This window comes from Thermochaetoides thermophila (genome assembly GCF_000221225.1).
Source record: "Thermochaetoides thermophila DSM 1495 unplaced genomic scaffold scf7180000011822, whole genome shotgun sequence".
NCBI lineage: Eukaryota > Fungi > Ascomycota > Sordariomycetes > Sordariales > Chaetomiaceae > Thermochaetoides > Thermochaetoides thermophila.
In genome coordinates this window covers 2,584,570-2,603,983 of record NW_006383038.1, presented here as the reverse complement: position 1 = coordinate 2,603,983, position 19,414 = coordinate 2,584,570, and the positions used below count along the sequence as shown (strand labels likewise).

The 19,414-nt window shown below is 53.7% G+C and overlaps 3 protein-coding genes and 1 non-coding gene across 4 annotated transcripts; 1 reads left to right on the top strand and 3 right to left on the bottom strand.

Annotated features, from left to right (window-relative positions):
- Positions 1-1,121: 1,121 nt before the first annotated feature.
- CTHT_0071550 (uncharacterized protein) lies at positions 1,122-6,453 on the bottom strand (the record flags this gene model as incomplete). Its single annotated transcript, XM_006697360.1, has 4 exons — positions 1,122-1,236; positions 1,336-1,703; positions 1,785-5,546; positions 5,872-6,453. The coding sequence occupies 4 exons, from the start codon at positions 6,451-6,453 to the stop codon at positions 1,122-1,124; spliced, it is 4,827 nt and encodes a 1,608-aa protein (XP_006697423.1).
- A 3,674-nt stretch (positions 6,454-10,127) lies between these two features.
- Positions 10,128-10,234, bottom strand: CTHT_0071540. The gene is made up of 2 exons: positions 10,199-10,234; positions 10,128-10,163 (listed from the first exon to the last, which is right to left on the bottom strand). It is a non-coding gene; the product is annotated as a tRNA-Trp (tRNA).
- Positions 10,235-11,115: 881 nt separating this feature from the next.
- Positions 11,116-15,692, bottom strand: CTHT_0071530 (uncharacterized protein; the record flags this gene model as incomplete). Its single annotated transcript, XM_006697359.1, has 5 exons — positions 11,116-11,612; positions 11,682-14,759; positions 14,817-15,203; positions 15,268-15,368; positions 15,505-15,692. The coding sequence occupies 5 exons, from the start codon at positions 15,690-15,692 to the stop codon at positions 11,116-11,118; spliced, it is 4,251 nt and encodes a 1,416-aa protein (XP_006697422.1).
- Positions 15,693-16,178: 486 nt separating this feature from the next.
- Positions 16,179-18,715, top strand: CTHT_0071520 (uncharacterized protein; the record flags this gene model as incomplete). Its single annotated transcript, XM_006697358.1, has 4 exons — positions 16,179-16,442; positions 16,499-17,257; positions 17,313-18,407; positions 18,488-18,715. The coding sequence occupies 4 exons, from the start codon at positions 16,179-16,181 to the stop codon at positions 18,713-18,715; spliced, it is 2,346 nt and encodes a 781-aa protein (XP_006697421.1).
- Between the last annotated feature and the right edge of the window lie 699 nt (positions 18,716-19,414).

The window sequence follows — 19,414 nt, the reverse complement described above, 5'->3', positions numbered from 1 at the left end:
GAGGGAGATGAGTTATGGATAGAAAATGGTAAATAGAAATGGGGAGGCTTGCGTGATTCTAATTCACTGTACTTCAGGATGTTCTGTTTTTCCTTTACATCTCTTAGCAATTACGGTATAGGTATGTATGTCGCTGGGAATGGGTTTGAAGGGGCTAGAATGGTTGGGTATGTGGTGGATGGCTAAGAGGAGGAAACGATGGGAGATTTGATTGTGTTATACATTGTTGCCGGGTCATTAGGACCATCATAGACACTAAAGTGACAATGCACACTTTCCAAAGCTTTTATGGTGCCATTTGATGGACGTCAAACTTGATCCAGAAAAGTGAGTCCATTGTCATCATCAGTCTTTAATGCCCTTGTTTGTCCCTGATATCGATTCAGCTCAGTTGACCATGAGAATTACTCATATCTTATCCGGTAAATAGGGTAGTCTATAATGGTCTACCTTCCTAACTTAACACCACACCCCCAAGCATTTCCCCAACACAACTTGGGCTGGCATAGTTCACAGAAACACAAAACAAGTTCAAGCAGGGAACATAATAATAAAGCAGTCCATATATTGATTGGTTGCCTGTTGCATACTGCATGAATTATGGTAAATCACTATCGACCTGAGCAGCAGAAGGACCAGACTTTTGGTGAAGCTCCAAAGCAAGCCAAGCCGTGATTACCCTGGGTAACCACAGCAATCCAAGTAGAAGCTGACTGATAATCGAATTACTGCACCTGTAGCCCATCATCCCAAAACTCCATAAACGACGAAAAAGTGGTAGTAGCAATCACCCATCTCATGTCCGCTGGGCATTGTCTTTTGTGTGGTAGGGGAGTAAAAAAATGTCTATCATGACTGAAACGATAAAAGCGAGGTATCATGAGTACGAAGGCCCAACTTTTTCTCGAATACCTGACCACCTAGACGGGGGAACTGAGAAAAGAAAACACAACAACCGTAGTGAGAAGCCCCATCCGTCGTGGAAACGCAATTTTGACGAGGAATTACCCACGCCCCAAATGCAAATGAAAAGCCCGCCCAGTCTATGCATGAGGATGAGGTTCATGAATGCGAGACGACTCCACATTGTGCCAGAATGGAAACCTCCTCTTGCTCTCTCCTTACTCTTTTTTGACATCACCGGCGGCAACGGTGTCGAGAGTTGCCTTAGACAGAGCCGGTGACGCATGGGTCGACGGAGGAGAAGCCGGGTGGTCTCCTGTATCAGCAAGAAGCCTGTATAAAACGGTGGGTTAGCTCTCATTCACGCACACTCTGAGCTGCCACATTCCCTCGCTTTAACTAGGACTATGAAAACGGCAACATGGCACATACCCGAATGCATTGGCATGAGCAACAGACTCGCGGTTCGACACAGGTGGTGTGCCGGTGCGTGAGGAAGTGCCAGAATCCTCTCCAGCACGGCCAAAAGCACCACCGGGACCGCCCATTCGTCGACCACTGTTGCTGCGAGAGTTGAACATAGAAGTCGGCCCGAAAGAAGGGTTGTTGCTGCCGGTACGGCTCGACGAACCCTTGAGACGACGGAGATCGTCCATGCCAACGTTGGTGGCCGTGTTGCTGTACGAGGTATTCCTCGAATCGCTGCGCCCACCAGCGGGGCGGCCACCGGGACCACTACGGGAAGCATTGCGTGCGGTTTCGGCTGCCTTCTGCGCAGCCTGGGCCTCAGCCTGCATGTGCTACCGGATTAGCAAGAAAACCAGAATCGTGATTGGAAGGGGGGGGGGCCACAAAAACAAGACTGTAAATGGCGATCGTACCTCAGCGCGAACTTCCTCAAGAGTCTTGGGGCCCTTGTTGGCATCCTTGGAGACCCAGTTGGCCTTCCGGAGATCCACAATGTCCATAAGCATAAACTTCAGACGGCTGGGCAGACCTGGGAGCTCGATGATGGCGTTGATGCGGGTGAAGTAGGCGTCCATAAGCTGCTTTCCGCGCTCATGAGCGTCGAGATTGCCGCCGATGGTGCGCAGGAGCTTGCACAGCGACTCAATCTCGGCCTCGTCAGGCATATCCTGGAACTCCAGCAGCTTGCGCACACATTCGTGCATGATGCGCTCGGTGAGCATGGTAAGCTTGTAAAGCTCGCCGATGAACTGAACGAGACCGAGACCCTTCCGCTTGGCAGCGGCGGCAGCATAGTACTCGTCGGACATGAGGTCAACCTCGCCCTTGCCGTTCTTGGGCAGGTCGACCTTCCAGCCACGCTCAAATTCCTCTTGGCAGCGGTTGAGTAGATACTTGCGGAACAGGGCGCCACCGCAAACAACGTTGCCGTTCTTGTCGAGAAGGTTCTCGTCGCGGATTTCAGGGCTCATGCTATCAAGCATACGCTTGCAGAACTTGGCATACATGGAAGCCCAGTGGGCCTCGTCGCAGGCCTTCTCGAAGGTGAGCTGGATGACCTGGCGCAGGGTGCGGCCGTCCGACTCGTCCTTGGATTGGCTGGCAATGGTCAAGATCTGCTCCGAGATACGGTCGAAATTCTCGGGTGTCATCTTGTTTAGGGCAGCCTTCACCTTGCGCTGCACCATCTCCGGATCCAGATGGCCGCCAGCGTTAATAACAGCGGTCGGGTTCTGCACAGTCTTGTTGCCAATGCTCATCGGCTTCCAGCCTGTGGCTGAGATGGTGATGGGTTTGATCTCCTGGCCCTGGGTGAGAGGCATGGTCTTCGCAGCCTGTGCCTCGCTGACCTTGGCACGGCTCCCACCACGCCTGCTGCCCGTGCGTGGCGAGGGAAGGCCGCCAGGGCCCGAGGAAGGAGTACGGCTCAGGTTGCCAGGGAAGGCACTGGGGCGGTTGAAGGCACCACCCATCGTGCCCATGCCCGGTCTGGGAAGGCTACCCTGGGACATGGCAAAGCGCTGCTCCGATGTCGTGCCGGGAGGGAGCGTCTTGGCCCCAAACTGGCCCATGGCACCTCCGGGAGGGAAGGCAGAGGACGGGCCCCGCGAGCCTTGGCGACCGGCACCGCCAGGAGTGCGCGCCGAACCGGAGCGAGAACTGTCCGAGTCGCCGATGAGCGCCTTGACCTGCTGATCGAAATCTGGAGACGGCTTCTCCGTGAAGACGTTCTGGAATTGCAAGAGGAACTGAACGTCGTACTTGAAGATGCGGCCCTTCTTCTGCACGGCTTCGTTGAGCGCAGGGTTCGGCGATTTGATGCCCGGGGGATAGATGTCCTGGACAATGCCTGGTAAGAAGCGCGCTGACCGCAGAGACTGAAGCGCAGCACTCGGCTGGGGTGCCTCAACACTCGCAGTTTTGAGAGGCGCGAGATTGAGAGCGGCCGGCTTTCTGGCCCCGGGCTTGGACGTACTCGCCTTCTCCGGCTCATCAGGAATGCTGCTGCTGGCCTTCTCAGCCGCCCCCTTGTCCTTTTCGCTAGAAACCTTTGACTCTTCGGCATTCTTGGTCTTGCCAAGAAGCTCACGGACGGAGACGACCTCGCCCTTTGCCTCAGCCTCCTTGCGCCGACGCTCCTTCTCCTCTTCTAGCCGCTCCATCTCACGTTCCATCTCACGGAGCTTGCGATCCATCTCGGCCGCTTTCTTAGCTTTCTCCTCCTCCTCACGACGCTTGGCCTCTTCGGCCTCCTTCTTCTTCCTCGCCGAAATTTCCTCCTGCTCACGCTCACGGCGCGCATCCTCTTCTTCCATCTCACGAATCATGCGCTCGAGCTCCTCCTCAGTCATCTCGTTGGGGTCCTTGAGCGCACCTGCAGGTTTACGAGCTTCGGTCTTCTCGTCGTCCTCTGCCTTGGCCTTTACCTCGGCCTCGGCCTTGGCTTTGCTTTCTGCCTCTTCACGCGCTTTAGCTTCTGCCTCTTCTTTGGCGCGAGCCTCAGCCTCAGCCTCGGCCTTAGCTCGAGCCTCAGCCTCAGCCTGAGCCTTTGCTTCAGCCTCAGCCTGAGCCTTTGCTTCAGCCTCAGCCTTAGCCTTAGCTTCCGCCTCCTCCCGGGCTCTGGCTTCGGCTTCCGCCTTGGCCTTCGCTTCCGCTTCGGCCTTGGCCTTGGCCTCTGCCTCTTCCTGAGCCTTGGCCTCGGCTTGTGCCTTAGCCTGCTCCTCCGCAGCCTTCTTAGCAGCTTCCTCAGCAGCGGCCTCTTCAGCAGCGGCCTTCTCAGCGGCAGCTTTCTCAGCAGCGGCCTTGGCTGCTTCCTCCTCCTTAGCCTTCGCCTCAGAGCTTTCCACCTTGGTCTGAACGGCGTTTTTGAACTCGTTCCGCACCTGTTCGGCAGTCTTGCCACTGGTCGTAACGCTTTCAGTTCGAGCATGTGAGGGTGTCGAGGCCTTGGGGGGAGGGGTTGGCGTCGAAGAGACAACCGGCGGAGTTTTGGCCTGAGTTTGGCCCTTTACCTGCGAGAAGTCAAGGACTGAACCATCTGGGTTCTTGATGACAACGGCTGCGCTCTTTTTTGGGGGGCGGGAGAAATTCGAGGTTGACGACACAATCGCGGGCTGAGCGGGTTGTGTGGACCGTTGGAGCGGTGTACTTGACGCGATGACCGGAGGCTGGGCCTGTGGCGTGGTGGCAGGCTGCCCGGAAACCTGTGATGCGTTACGCGACATAGGCGGTGCGGCCGGTTGGGCTGACGCATAGGGAGCGACAAAAGGCTGAGGGCCCGCAGGCGGGAACTGGGGGGGCTGACCCAAGTAGGGGTTCATGGGCTGCGGAGGCCCATAAGCGGGATAATTCATCCTGTAGCCATCCATGGGGCCTATGGCATAAGGGTTGGGCACCTGCATCTTGTTGGAGGTTAGCAGCTTTTCAAATGTGCCGCTCTCTGGAGACAGGTCGATAGTGGTCCCCATCATGTGAGGAGCGAGTACAGGAACCGGACGGCCGGCCTTGAAGCCGTAAGTGGGAATGGGACCATCCGAGTATTCCGGCATCTGCATGCCACTGTGGAAGTCGCGATGGTTCTCGCCCGCTGGATCCCAACGCTTACTCGAGCGCCGCGACCTCGGGGCGAGGGGCTGATCCATTCCTGTGTGCTTCGGCAAAGGCGCGGTTGGAACCCGAAGACGATGGGCAACTTTCTCCGAGTCCCGTCGTCCGGGCTTGCTCTTGGTAAACTGCTGAAGGGTTGACTGATTGTTGAAATGGAAGGGTGACTTTACTTGAGAGTACAAGGGCGGGTAAAACGGCTGGGCATGGGGCGTAGGGATCGTGGCCGGAGGGATTACGGGCGTGCCGTGAGCCATTGTCGGCGTGCCGGCAGGGCTAGCCCGAGGAGGCTGCGGAGAGCTGGGGTATTGCTGCATGCCACCACGACCCTGGGGGTGGTACATGCCGCCACGACCGGCGTTGGCGCCGGAGAAGTTTCGAGATTGCGCATAGCCACCCATGGGCGGGGCGTTGAACTGGGAGGTGTTGAAGCCTCCACGACCGCGGCCTTGGCCTTGGTAGCCGCCACGACCATGACCGCCGTGACTTACACCATCGCCGTGGCCAGAGGCCGGGGAATCGTGGCGGAGATGCGGAGCCTGATTGGCGCCCGGGTGCTGGCGCAAGTGTCTCTGGACAGAACGGTTAGTATTCTTCTTATTGCAGCGCTCTATGCCATCAAGTGTTGCAAGCCACATCTCGCGGAGACGGGGCGAGTAGTAGAACGCAGAAATTGAGCAAGTATCCATAGCAACAGTAATAGAACAAGAACCAGCGTTCGTGAACGTGTAGAAAACCACAAGTATGGTAAATAAAAAAGTTGACAGAGAAAATGGGTAAAAGCGAAAGGCAGGAAAGTGAAAAGGGAAATATATAGTGACTGGAGTGTGAACGCATGTGAAGGTGACGTCTGAAATCCTGAATTCGCGGAGGCCCAGGTGTTGTTGCTAGACTTACATCGTTATCTCCAGGAAAACTGCCAAAGGTCGGAGGTGGCACTTGTGACATGTTCGGGGCCCGCTGGCCACCGCTCTGCTGAGGAACCTGAGGAATGGGGGAGGGAGAGTGTGCAGGAGATGGGATTCTATGGTTGCCGCTGCCGGTGATCGGGATGGGAACAGCACCAGCCATATGGGGAGTGCCTTGAGGCGACGGAAAACCGAACTGGATGTTCTTGTGGTTGCCGACCGGACCACCGTTTGCGATGTGACTGGCGGGCGCGCTGATGGTCACGGAGCTAGTGTGGCCATGGTTAGAACCGCCGTTGACGATGGAGCTGCCGCGGGCAACAGGCGGGGCGGCTGAGGGGACAGCCGGAGTGACGGTGACGGTGGTGGTGCCGCCACCGTTCAGCGGTTGCTGCTGAGAGGCATTTTGGGAGGTGCTGGTAGATCCAACGACCACGGGCGTTTGGGAACCCGTCGCAATCAGCGGCGATGTCGGCTTCGTGTTTGCACCGGCGGCAGAAGCATACGACGCAGCTGGAGCGTTGGTTGTGGTCGCCGGATTTTGGTTGGTTGTGCTCGCAGTGGAAGTCATAAGGGAATTTTCTGACTCGAAGGCCGATGTCTATTTTTTCGTGGGGCTGATAGATGTGGTGATGGTGGGGTGGTGTGTCGACCGGCGGCTGCTCTTATGAGGGGCGGGAGGGCTAGGGTCACACGCAGCGGCGAATCTCAGATCCGACGTGCGCGCGCAGCGGCAGACTACCTAACCTAGCAGGTATCGGTATCTCTGTGGATGGGATGATGGTGCGTCTGTCGCAGAGGCGATGCTCGTGTCAAGCACCTGATTGGGAGACTAGAAAAAGCCGTGGCGGTCGCGAAAAGTCGCAGAATCGAGAAACGCCGGGGTCGGACGATGCTGGCCAAAGCAAAACCGCTATGGTGAGTGAAAGAGTGTGGAAATCGAAGTGCAAGAGCAAGTGTGAGAGAGAACTGGCGTCTGTCTTAGGCCTAGCAAACCGGGATGCGGGCTGGCAGATCCTGGAGGCGACCAGAGCCAGAGCAGAGTGCAGACACAAGACTCTCAGAAAAAAATGTCGAAACTGGGTGCGGCCCAACGTCCTCGTCGAGATCACAAGAATCTCAAGCTGGATGAGGGGGGCCTGACGGAGTGGAGATGGAGATGAATGTATCTCTGCTCCCTGGATCGAGTCCGACGAGAGGAAATACAAGGGAAAATTATGTGTGAAAAACAAGGGAATCCGTCGATGGGAGAGGATTCCTCCTTTGGGAGTTTTCACAGGTTGTGGAATGATGGTGGAAAAGTGTGAGGAAGAGAGCCAGAAAAATTTTGGGTTTTGGGCGAGCTTGATCGCAGAAGGCGAGGGATGCGGGACCTGCGAGGGGGGGCAGCCTGGGCGCTGCGGTGGGAGGGGCCAGGGGGGTGTGCGCAAGGCGAAAGACTGTGGACGGCGGGCGGCGCTGCTGCTGCGGGCCTCTGCTGCTTTGGATTTTGGATGGAAATTTTCCAGGTTCAGGTTGGTGACACGCCGCTGCTCAGTGCCAGTGGCACCTGGGCACCTGGCAGTGGGCACCAGAGACAGTGACAGTTACTGGAACCCACACCTGCACCGATTTGAGACTCGAGTCACTGCCTCTCTTCCAGTCTCCAGGGCTGCCAACGGATGCCAGGTGCCAGGACATCCTCGGGGCAGCTGTTAGGTCCAACATCGCCGGCGTCACGTCGTAAGTTCCGTTCAATGGGTGGAAGCAGCCACGGCACTCGCATCCACATCTGGCCTAAACCGGCAGACAATCTAGAGTCCACCAACCATTTGCATTCTCGGTTCAGCATTGCGTCAGGGCATCAGAACTGCCAGCTTGGCTCTTGGGCCAAGCAGCTTCATTCCATCTACGGTATGATGGGGCTGCAACATAACATAGGCAGTGTAGCCATTGCTGTTCTTGCTTCAGCGGTGAGTGAAGTGTCATTGTTTTGTGCGTTTGCTAAGGATGCCGTTCTGGATGCTTTCGATGGGCTTGCTGCTTTCACATGCTGGAGTCTACCTAGATACGTACCAGCACCCACAAGTACAGCCCTGCTCTGTGGTTGCAGTCCCACAGACAACTAGCTTTCCATACAGCTTGGCGGATTGGGTGCTTCACGGAAGTCTGCGAGGGTGTTCTAGGATCCCGTATCCCACAACCCACCCACGTCTTTGAGCTGACGATGTGGACTGATTCCAGGGCGGAGTCAACCAACTGCATCCCAAAAGTACCTATTGATAGAGCCTCAACCAGGACTTGCGTTTCCATTCGTGCTTTCGGCGCCACCGTTTCGGGGCAATGTGTAACCTGGCTTTGGCCTTCTTCAGCCTTTCATCGAAAGTTTGTAATATAGAGATATGGTTACCAACTGCCCGATCAAGTGCAACATGGCCATGAGTTTTAACGTCTCCAGAACTGCCCGAGGCATGCTCAGAGTGGAGCCCCCGCTATGAAAATTCTTCGCGCCCTTATTGGCGGCTGTCCGCCTGATGGAAGCATCTAGGTTTTGTCCAGCACCGCCTCGGGTCGGTTGTTGGAGAATTGGGCTTTGGGCTATACGTATCTTAGGATTAGGTGCCTCTGTGGTTTTCTCCAGTGTTCCCCCAGCTGCCTGGAACCTGGGAACGCTGCCACTAATCTCCCCAAGCCTTCACGAAGTCCTGCCCTTAACTAGCTGTGGAGCAAACTTGTACTGATACGCCGTGGGCATGCCTTCTCCGGAGTTGTCAAGTGACAAAAGAATGTTTCTGACTATTGTTCTTGATATTTTTCCCTGCTGCCACTTTGTGTGTTTCTCGCAGTGCCCTCTTGTTTCGAGAGAGGTTGTTGCCTTGTACCCAATCGTGAGGTCAGCCTTGGGTGTTAAAAAGATAAGGTACCCACGATCAATGTTCATCAGCCCCTTAAAGGCAGGGTAAGGATTCAACTTGCCAAAAGGCAACCATTCTTCTGTTTTGGTAGCAAGACATAAGATGGAAGATAGAGAAAACTGCTGCTGCCATTACCTCTTGAGCTCAAATGACACCGGAAACCATGCGGATTACACAAGCAGATTTCATCAGGTGGTGGTCCGGATTGCGGCACGCTCGGTGGGCGTACGGAAACTGGGCTTGCCTCCACCCCACGTCTGGGGCGAAGGCTTGGCATGAGCTTGGTACTCCACACGAGATCGAGGGGAAGCGGTTTTACAAGTCTCCAGCACCCACACAGCCTGGGCCGTCGTCGAACCTCTCGCCGACCACGCTGAAGACCACAGGACAGTTTTCGAGCCATCTTGTCATACACAGCCACAGAAATAAAAGAAGATGAAGACAATATTATTAGTTGAATGCTGATCCAGAAGTCATGCTCTAATCCCCGTTCGAATAATCTGCTTGCATCTTGGAAGCGGAAAGTGAGCTTCCAGAGCGATGCCCTGGCCCAAACGTCCATACATGCTCGCCTCGGGTGACCATAGTGTGGTAAGGATTCTCTCATGCTCTTGGGCTAAGAGTCTTTCTTTGCCGGCTTGTGGTTAGTCGGCGGTCGTAGTGCAGCAGAAGACCGCGACCTTCGGATTGGAGAAATCTTCTCTTGCAAAGCCGCCCATGCTCCCGTCCTTCCCCTTATGCCCGTTTAACCGGGCCTTGACACCACAGCCAGTATACAGCATGCGACTTGCAGACCGAGGGGAGGAGGGGTGGTGCGAGATAGGGCAGAGCGGCCAAGCCGGCATCAGGCCAGGAATCAAAGATGTCAGACGCACCTCATACTCTACCTCCCTACTCGCCAATGCATTCCCGGATACTTGTGCCAACTTCCAAATGGAATTCAAGGTAAAGGCCCCGATAGTCGCACGTGTTGCAAAACGAATAAAGTCCCTTTGCACTTTGCTCCCTTGCCTCCAGAGTGCCGTCGTCCCCATGTTAACCAAGCCAACATACGGTTCACATAGGGTTCCGGTTGCTCGGAACTCCACAGCGGGGTAGGCACCACCCCGCCAGAAAAAAAAACTCGAGTGCCCCTCATCAGCTCTGAGAAATGGGGTATGTTGCGTACGATGTTCAACGCCAATAAGCCAGCCCAAGTCTTCATGTCCCTACCTACCAATGTTGATCATAAATTGGCCATCGTAATTTTCATTTTTCATGTGCTTAAGCATACGTCAAGCAAAACAAAACGGAACGAATGCTTTTCTCCAACGAAAACCATGGATCATTACGTAAAAATTTTCAAAACATTTGACCCGCACCCGATTTGAACGGATAACCTTTTGATTGCACACCCCTCACCTCACGGAGGCTGACGAGGGACTGGAGTCAAACGCGCTACCGTTGCGCCAGCGGGCCATTTGCGATAGGCACGGTCAAAGAACAAGAAATATTTACCATGATTTGACGTTGGCCCCTGTGGAGAGTTGGTAGTCCACCGAAGTCTCCCCATGAGCCCGACGGGGAGGAGGATGTATGATTTATTGCAGAAAGGTAGCTGCGTATAGGAGGTTGAGTTTAGAATATGCAGATCAATTCATATTCAAATCAACATCCTCAAGGACAGAAGGAGGTGAGAATTGACCCAGGAAGACCCTGGGGAGGAATTTCACTTTATAAAGGTCATTTTTTTACACTTCAACATCCCCTTGCATTACTTTGGCCGTGGGACTAATGTCAACAAGCTCCCCTCTGCAACCGAGACAAGCAGGGGGAAATGGCGGATAATATTAGATCTCGAGATGCGCCACAACCAGGGACACTATCTGTCTTATCTTACAGCAGTGACATAAGGTGCTGCAGTGCGACGACATGGCCAAATTGTGACGGATGGAATGTTTGCTGCATGCGGATACTGAAATGAAAAACACGTGTTCTGGGTTGAGCAATGTTTCGAGTCGTGAAACCAACAACAAGCCGTCTCGCCTCAGGGAAGAAACCAAGTCGGCATCAAATGCAATTGATCTGCATTCGGTGATCAGCAGCCAACGCTGGTCCCAAGACTTTGGGCCTGATCGACCGACACTGCGCGTATATGCATGATCAAGTGAGCTTGAATAAGCCAGGGCCAAAGAACCAACGCTTGTGGTTGAAGATCATACGTATGAAGCAATCCCTGGAAAGTCCGTTGACAGTAGGTATGCAGTACATGTTATCACAGTATAAACGCCACAGTCTTCGAGGACTTTCATCTTCGCGTATGCCATAACTGGACACCTACTCGAAGTATGTGAATAAACTTATGAGTCCTCAATCTCAAACCCTTTCACCCTTTCGCCTTCGCCTTCTTCTCCGTCGCCCTCCTCTTCATCTAGCGGGAGATATCCCTCATCCGCTTCGGCGCTTACTACCTCTTTTGGCATCTCAACAGGCACCTCTTCAGACAGACCCTTCTCCTTCCTGAGCTCAGCGATCTTCGTCTTGGTCATCTCAAACACCCACTGACCCAGATGCTCCACGCCCTCCATGACGACCTCGCCTTCGAGCTTCTTGGTGTCGTCAGTCTCGTCGGCCAGCAGACGTTTCGATGGCCACAGTTCACCTGTCACTAACGCCAACTTATCTGGCCGACGCAACAGCAGGGAAAAGGCGTCGCGCAGCTCGTAACAGGATTCGAAAACGGCGCGCCGACCCAGGATATACAGACCCAGGCGCGCACGAGAGAGGGCGACGGTTAGCCGGCGTAGGTCACGCAGATAGCCAACGCGAGTGGTGCGCGTCAACGAAAGGATGATATCTACGTTGTCCAAGATGGTTAGTGAACTGTATGTGAAGGTTTGTCAAGGAAAAGAAAATGACGGCTTACAGTCGTTCTGCTCGCCCTGGTATTTGTCCACCGTAGTGACGACGCGAGGCAGGCCAAAGATTGGGTTTTTGGCGCACCGGTGCGCCAACACATCTTTGATGAGCGCCTTCTGGCCAGCGTATGTTGCGAGGATGCTGATCTTGGACGCTGGATACCCAAGCAGACGCATGTACTGAAAGATGGCCACAGCGTACTCGGCCTCACCCAAATTCTGGATGAAGTGTGGTGTCGGTTCCGACTCGCCCATGCCTCTGTAGTCTGGAACATTGACGAACTGGTAATCGTACCGGAACCCAGCATTGGCCGTGAGGAACTCGGGCTCGGTCTGGGTGTGCGGCAGGTCTCCAAGTTGCGGGTATCTCCAACGGTAGAGATTGGAGATAGAAGGCCGAGCACGGCCCTGCTGATCGAGGTTGATAGTTGGGACTCCCAGACGCACAAGACGTGAGAAGAGCGACTGCTCCAGATTCGCGTAGTGTCTGAACGCCAGGCCCTGGATAACTGGAGAGTTTTGGTAGTGGTCGCCGCACAAGACAACACGCTGCAATGCCATCTGGCCGTTCTTGGGCTTCTGAAGCGCAAGCGGAATAAAGTTCTCGATCTCGGTAATCTGGGCGGCTTCTTCCATGATAACGTTGTCGTACTGGAAACCCAATGAAGCGATTTCACCACGCTTCATCGCGGCGTGAGTGGATGTCATGGCGATGATCCGAGCCTCGCTGGTAAGCAGGTAATTGGCCTTGTCTTTGTCTCGCCGCAAGATCTCAAAGGGCAGTACATCTGCAAGCTCCTCGAAAATCTTGGAGATGTGCCGGTAGCATCCATTCGCGATTTCCAAAACCGTCTCTCGATCGGCTTCGGGGGGGAACAGGGGTTGGGGCGCATCGGAAAAGTAGGCGTGGAAGGGGAATGCTCGCACAATATCCTCAGGACCAACATCTTCTCGCTGGATAATGTCGTTGAACTTTGCCCATGCTGGCTCTACATAAACCTTGTTGAAATAACCAGCTGTCTCTGCCGAGTTGCCATGGGCCCCTGGAGCACCCATACTGGCGGCCAAGCGGCTAACCTCATAAAGGAAACGTTGCCGGTTGTCAAGGAAGGATTCCACTCGACCATGTTTGCTGAAACTTCCTTCAGTTTCCAATTCTTCCTCGCCATGACCGAGACGGAGGAGGTGGCGTTCGTCGATATCCAACGCAACGATCTTGGCAAAGAGCTGATTGAGAGCCTGGTTGCTGTGAGCAACGAGGAGGGTTTTTTGCTCCGGGAAGTTGTGATATATGTTGCTGATGATCTGTACGGCAACATCTGTCTTGCCAGTTCCCGGAGGACCAACGATGATTGTCAAACCAGGCTGTGTGCCGGAGTAGATGGCGTCAATTTGCGTAGGCGTGAATCGGATTTTATTGAGCTTGGGGGCGTCCACAGGATAAGGTCCGTTGTTTGGGGGCTTGTAAGTTGAGACCTTGAGAGTTTCGACTTTGGACATTAGGGCTGGCTCTACATCGCGCCGCCTTTTTTTAGACGGTTTGGAAGGGTGTTCTTCAACTTGCTTTTCCACACTCTCAAGAACATAGGGAGGTCCGAAGCTGCTGGATACGTCGTCGCTGGGCTCAATGATCTTTCCAGGAAAGCTTTCCACGAGATGCTGCCAGTCAAGAAACGTATCTCGGAAATTAATCTTCTTGAGCCGGTTGGGCAGCTGCTTGAATGTAGCGCCGGCCGGGTCACCATAGCCCAGGAAGACTTCATGTAGCCAGGAGGCGAGGGGAACCTCGGAGAGCGTGAGGTCCTGAATTGATTCGAGTACTGGCTTGAAGTTGTTCTCGCGGCTGCTCCGCCGTACGATAAGGTTGATGTCCTCGTAAACATTTCGGTTGGCTTCCGTGTCCGCTTTATACGAGGTTGCGTCTAAACGCAGTTGAATTTTCCTGATATCGCTGCGCGTGTGGCCATCAAAATATGCCTGTGGATCCCGAATAGCCTTACCCTTGTCATCGAGCACCTGGATTATCTCGGCAGCGCGAACATGGACCAAGCCTAGCCTCTCGGCTTCGGACAGGACGGCTCCTCCGTTTGCGGACTGCTTTTGCCTTGAGGCGTCGACAGCAAGGAGGAAAACCACGTCATCAGGGCGCAGAGATTCCCAGTCTCTGCGGATTTGAGGCGTCAGTCTTCTCAAGTCAATGGTCACCTCGGCCTTGACGCAGGAAGGCTTGTCATCGCCAACCTGGGGTGGCATGACGTCAAGAATGACGGGTTTGGAGATAGGAAGTGCCATTTTGGAGAAACCAGCGAAACCAGTCACCCCACCTCTCCTGACCTCAGGCTTTAGCCTGATCAAGGCATCTTCGAGATCTTGACGAATAGCATAGAACGACTCGCACCGATACAGCACGAAAGACCTCCAGAGAAAGTCCCCGACCGATAAGTACTGTAGATTAAGCTTCGGGAGGGCAAGGGGACGAGATCCGTCGTATTGATCAGTCCTTTTGAGACTAATGTCGAAGAGCGTCTCTTCCGTGGGGAGGACGCTCAAGGCCTGGGCTGCGTCCTGGAACGTCTTTCGGCGTTCAAAAGTAGTAAGCAAAACCTCTACTATGAACTTGCGATCCACAGGTATCCGGGCAGCGTCCGGATAGGATGTGCGAATATTCATGAGATTAGAAAGCTGCACGAGCTCATCATCCGTCAATGCTTGAAGGAGTGGCTCCAGTTCAGATCGCTTGTCAATCGAGCCATAGTTCGACAGTGCCAGCACTGTCAGTTTCTCCTTGAAGTGTTTCATGGCTATCCGCTGTAGCTTCGCCAGAATGGCGCAGTGCCGATCATAGGCCTGCTCCCGGCTCAGCTGAACACCGCTCTGGTCATCCACAGCAAAGTAGGTGTAGTGGGTGAAAAGATTGCACAGTTCTCGCAGCAGCCCGTTTCCCTCATCATTATAGATAGGGGAGAGGCTGAGGGCTGGGAGAACGTGCAGGTCCTGGAGCAGAGTATTGACATACCGCCTTGTCGGAAGCTGACTTTGCAGGTCTGTCAGAAACTCCACAAAGCGTTCGCAGTATAGAACATGTTCTACGAGTGTGTCAGACAAGAGTCGAATAATCTGGAGTTATGCGAGACGGGACTCACCTTGTTTGGCATTGCCAGAGTAGAGCAGGGTCAAGAAGTCCAGGACCAAGCTGTATAGCCAAGCCCTGTCGAAGCGCAATCGCGCTTTTGTGGCATCATCTGCTGATTCAAAGCGTTTTGTGGCAGCCCTCCAGGCCTTCCTTAGATGAGGATTCGAGTCTAACAAGGCCTCCCGCTTCTCCTCGGTCGACAAGTTGTGCCAGATCGAAATGGAGACTAGAGGGGCACACTCCTTCCGGACAATAGCGTAGTCCAGACTCTGGAAAGCGTGAATGATGAAGAGGAGCACATGGGTCCGGATTGTCCAGGAGAGAGAACTATCAAGCGTCATGGATAGCGCGCGGCGGAAGAGATCTGAAAAATCAGCGGGTCGGTCGGCAAATATGTCTGCGAAGAAGCTCAGTTAGAGGCGCCAGACGACGACAGAGGGATAGAGCAAAAATACACATACCCCATGTGCTGACGCGCTCCCGCCTCTTTGCATTAACGATCAAGATGATCAAAAGAACATGGTAGTTTGATGAATCCTCGCCGTAGCCTGGCCACAGGTATCTGTGACATTCGGTCAGTAATTGTCCTACAGAAGAGATCCAATATCAGAGGCCCTTCTTGCCTTTCCAGAATTTGTAACCCTTCCAATATCAATAACGACTTCAATGGAAAGTTTTCTCTCTCCAAAGCGTCCCACAATTCCCTCTTAAGCACATCAGTCTTAACCTTAATCTTGGCGGCTTGTTGAGGGACGTTGAGCCAGTGTTGACGCGCAAGGTTCGTAAACTGGTTTTCTCCTTCCAGATCTTCAAGAGTTGGCCGCCCCGACGCCCCAGCGTTGGGCCGGGAATCCGCGCTGCTTTTGATTCTTTTCGCGGGAGGCATCGTGGATTTCTTGTGGTGAAGCAGCGCGCGGATTGACGTTCCCGGTGTTGCGAGTCGCGCTCCCGCATAAAGTGGACGATCTTTGTTTATCGATACTCAGGTTTGGGCCTGGACGCTCTGGAACTTGAGTCTTAAGCTCCTTCAACAGTGCAGTTTACTAGCTGCACTGTATGCAGGCAGGATGTCCACTCCAGCCCCACAGCCTGCCAGGGATCGTGATGGCAGCGCCCTGGCCAACCTGGTGGACTGTTTGACGCGCCAAGCACATCATCCAGATCCAACAACGGGAAACTGTGTGAACCTCCAATCCACCACCCATCTGCATCTTTCTGACTGGGTCCTGGAACCAGAACTTCTCCCAGTCGTACCAGCACCACCGTTGCCAAATCCGCTATCGCCCGTGATTCCTCGAAGCCCCCGCCAACAAGTCGGTGTGCTTAATTACTCATCTAGCAGTCAATCTGCTTCTGCCGAATCCTAAACAAGATGCCCTCCGCGATTCCCGCGGACCACGGCGTCCCCGGCGTCGGCGCCGCAGCCGCCTTCCTGGACGAACTTCTTAATGATGCTGAGTCTATCAAGAAGACCTCGTCTATTGAGCCGCCGCTCAAAAAGACCGATTTTGAAGATCTTCCCGGTCGATTGAGCCGCACGCTAGGCTGGGACTTGTCCAACGAAGATGCTACTAAGAAGACTCAGCGCTATGCTATCATCGAGACCGCCGTGCGCGATACGTTCAAGTCTCTTATTGTCGGTCTACTCCCCAATTTACGCTTTTTTTTTGAAGATTATTGACTCTAGTATAGGCAACAACACCCATCGAGGCGCCCGAATTTGTCCGTGTCTGGAACCTGCTGGACATTTTATCTTTCCTTTCCGATAGTGAGCTATGCGATCCGGCCCTGCTTTTTTGGATTGTAGAAGAGCTCCTCGATAGCCAGACTATTGCTGGCTGCCGCAAGGTTTTCGACTTCCTCGAATCGCGCCGTGAGCGCATCACGGCCAAGCATCTGAAGCAGAAGCAACTGGTCATCCTCCGTACCTGTAATGAGCTATTGCGGCGTTTGTCCAGGGCGCTTGATCCCGCATTTTGCGGGAGAGTCTTCATTTTCATGTTTCAGACCTTCCCTCTTGGCGACAAGAGCTCGGTCAATCTGCGAGGCGAGTACCACCTGGAAAATGTCACCACTTGGGATCGTGATATCCCTGCGCAGGATGGCGACAAGATGGACGTGGATAGCGAGGCAAAACCGCAGCTGGATGTTAAGGCATTGGATCCTGACGCTTTGTACCCCATCTTCTGGGCCTTGCAAGAAAGTTTCAACCAGCCCAAAAGGTTGTTTGAACCGAGCAACCTTGCTGCCTTCAAGGCTGGCCTTGAAGCTACCATGGCGACATTCAAGAGTATCAAGCCTGAACAGCCGTCACGGGCTCGAGAAAGGCCAGAAAAGCCACCTGAGGAGATCAAGCACTCCCTCAAGAAAAAACGCGATGATCTCGATGAGGAACTCGCCAGCGGGTTCAACCCTAAATATCTAACCAGTCGTGACCTTTTCAAGCTTGAAGTATGTATTGCATCACCTTCTGTTGTCAACACGCTGTACCGCTAACAGTCCACAGATCAGTGACCTGGCATTTCGTAGGAACATCCTGGTCCAGGCGCTCATCATCATGGAGTTTTTGCTCTCCCTGTCGCCAAAAGCGAAGGAGAAGCTCACAAGTGTCAAGCAACCCAATAAGTCTGTAATGTACCTAGATTATCAACTTAGCGAAGAGGACACAAAATGGGTGCTTGACATGAAAGAGCGCATTGTCGACTACCTCAAACAGGGCCCTGAAGGCCCCTATTTCAATCGCATGGTGGAAACTGTCCTTTCGCGCGACAAGAACTGGGTGCGCTGGAAGATCGAAAATTGCCCACCTATCGAGCTGCCACCACTGTCTCCGGTCATTTTCGATGAGGCACGTTCCACCATCAGCAAACTTGCCACAACGAAGCGTCCACGATCTGCTCCGCTCGGGTCACTGTCCCTCGACTTCCTCAACGACGATGAAGAGGATGATGATAGCGGGGCTCGGGCCATGCAAAAGCTCAAGGATCCCACCCGCTACCGGCTACCCGAGCTGAGCACACTCAAGCGCGGCATTGAGGAAGACGATCTCGAGATTGACATGCCCATGAGCGAGGAGTCCAAAGCACGCGCCATCGAGGGGAAGGCAAGCAAGACATGGCGTGCGCTCCGGATAGCTGCCAAGTCAAAGCTAGCAGTCTTTGATCGTATCGACGATGACGAGAAGATTGATATCGTTTTCCAGGAGATGTCTATCCAGCAGCAGGATGGAGCTGATCGGGAGGAGATGGAGGATGGTTCGAATGGTGAGGCCATATGGCCCGATGACCGCCGTGCGATCATCATCGTTGACACCACAGGCGGTGAGAGCGATGTGGTGAAAAATTTCCTCGCGAAACACTGCAAGGTGTTTGTACGAGTGGTGCAGCACACAACACGTAAGCCGCGCGAGGGCGAGATCAACGGGAAAGATTTCCATTTTGTGGACAAACAGACTTTTGGTATGATGCGCGATGGGGACCAGTTTCTGGAGTATAGTGAACCAGAGGAAGGGCAAGAAGGAGAGTGTCGTGGCACAAGTAAGAAACTGGTGGACAGTATTATGGACAATGATCGGGTGCCAGTAATGGAGCTGAATCAGGCGGTATGTGAACGGCCCTGGTTAGGAAAGGGTATTATCTTGATTCTCCGTTGTCAACATGCTTGCTGACAATTCATCAACAGGGTGCACAGCAGGTAAAGGACAATGGGTTCGATGCTCGGTTTATCCTTGTGAAAGACCCATTACAGGATGCCGAAAATGGTGAGTTATTTGAGACAGTTGTCGAGAACAAGTTGGAAGCTTTAGAAGCAGCCATATTTGGCTCGACCAACACAGCCGTAGATGCTACAGCAGCGGGCTTGGGGGACGGCGATGGTGATGTGACTATGGCAGATGGGATTGAGGCATGACGCAGGCAGTGCTGGATATACGGCTGGTTCTTTGGCTCACACAGTTGGTTCAGGGATACAGACATTGGTGGTTGGGCTGTGGGCTGAGAGAGGCCTATCCTGACCTGATTTATCTTATTTTACTTGTATACTATGATACCCCACGAAGAGAGCATGCTACTTGGGAATTAACACAACATAATGCTAAGTTCCTGGTTGCCATAAGAATCCAAACTCAGTGTTTTTATAAGAAATTCTCTTCCATTCCTTTATGCAAGGTCAGTGCCGGTTGCGAGAAGCGTGAGCGAGCTTCTCTGCTGCCTCAGACACTTTCCTAGCCTTCTGCCTGAGGGCCTCACAAAAGTCGACAACAGCCAGGCCCAGACCAGCACCATGCCTGGGTTGCTAACCACCATGTTGATCATCTCAGAGCGGCTGACTACATCTTCAAGAAGCCCCTGGATTTGCTCGGTTTTGGGTTGCTTTGATACGTGCGTCATGAGTTTTCGTTTGTTTTTCACAACATTTTCTCTGTTGAAGGAACATAGGAGAATGCCGCTTCTTGATGACTGAAGCTCGGAACAAGGATGTGTACCTGTCTACTTACCCCTTGGCACATACCCCTGAATCTGTTCCAAGCCCTGAACCGGCCAGCCAGCCTCAATATTCCTCAGCTCATGAGAGGATTGTACCTTGTGTGCATGGCGAAGTCCCAGATGT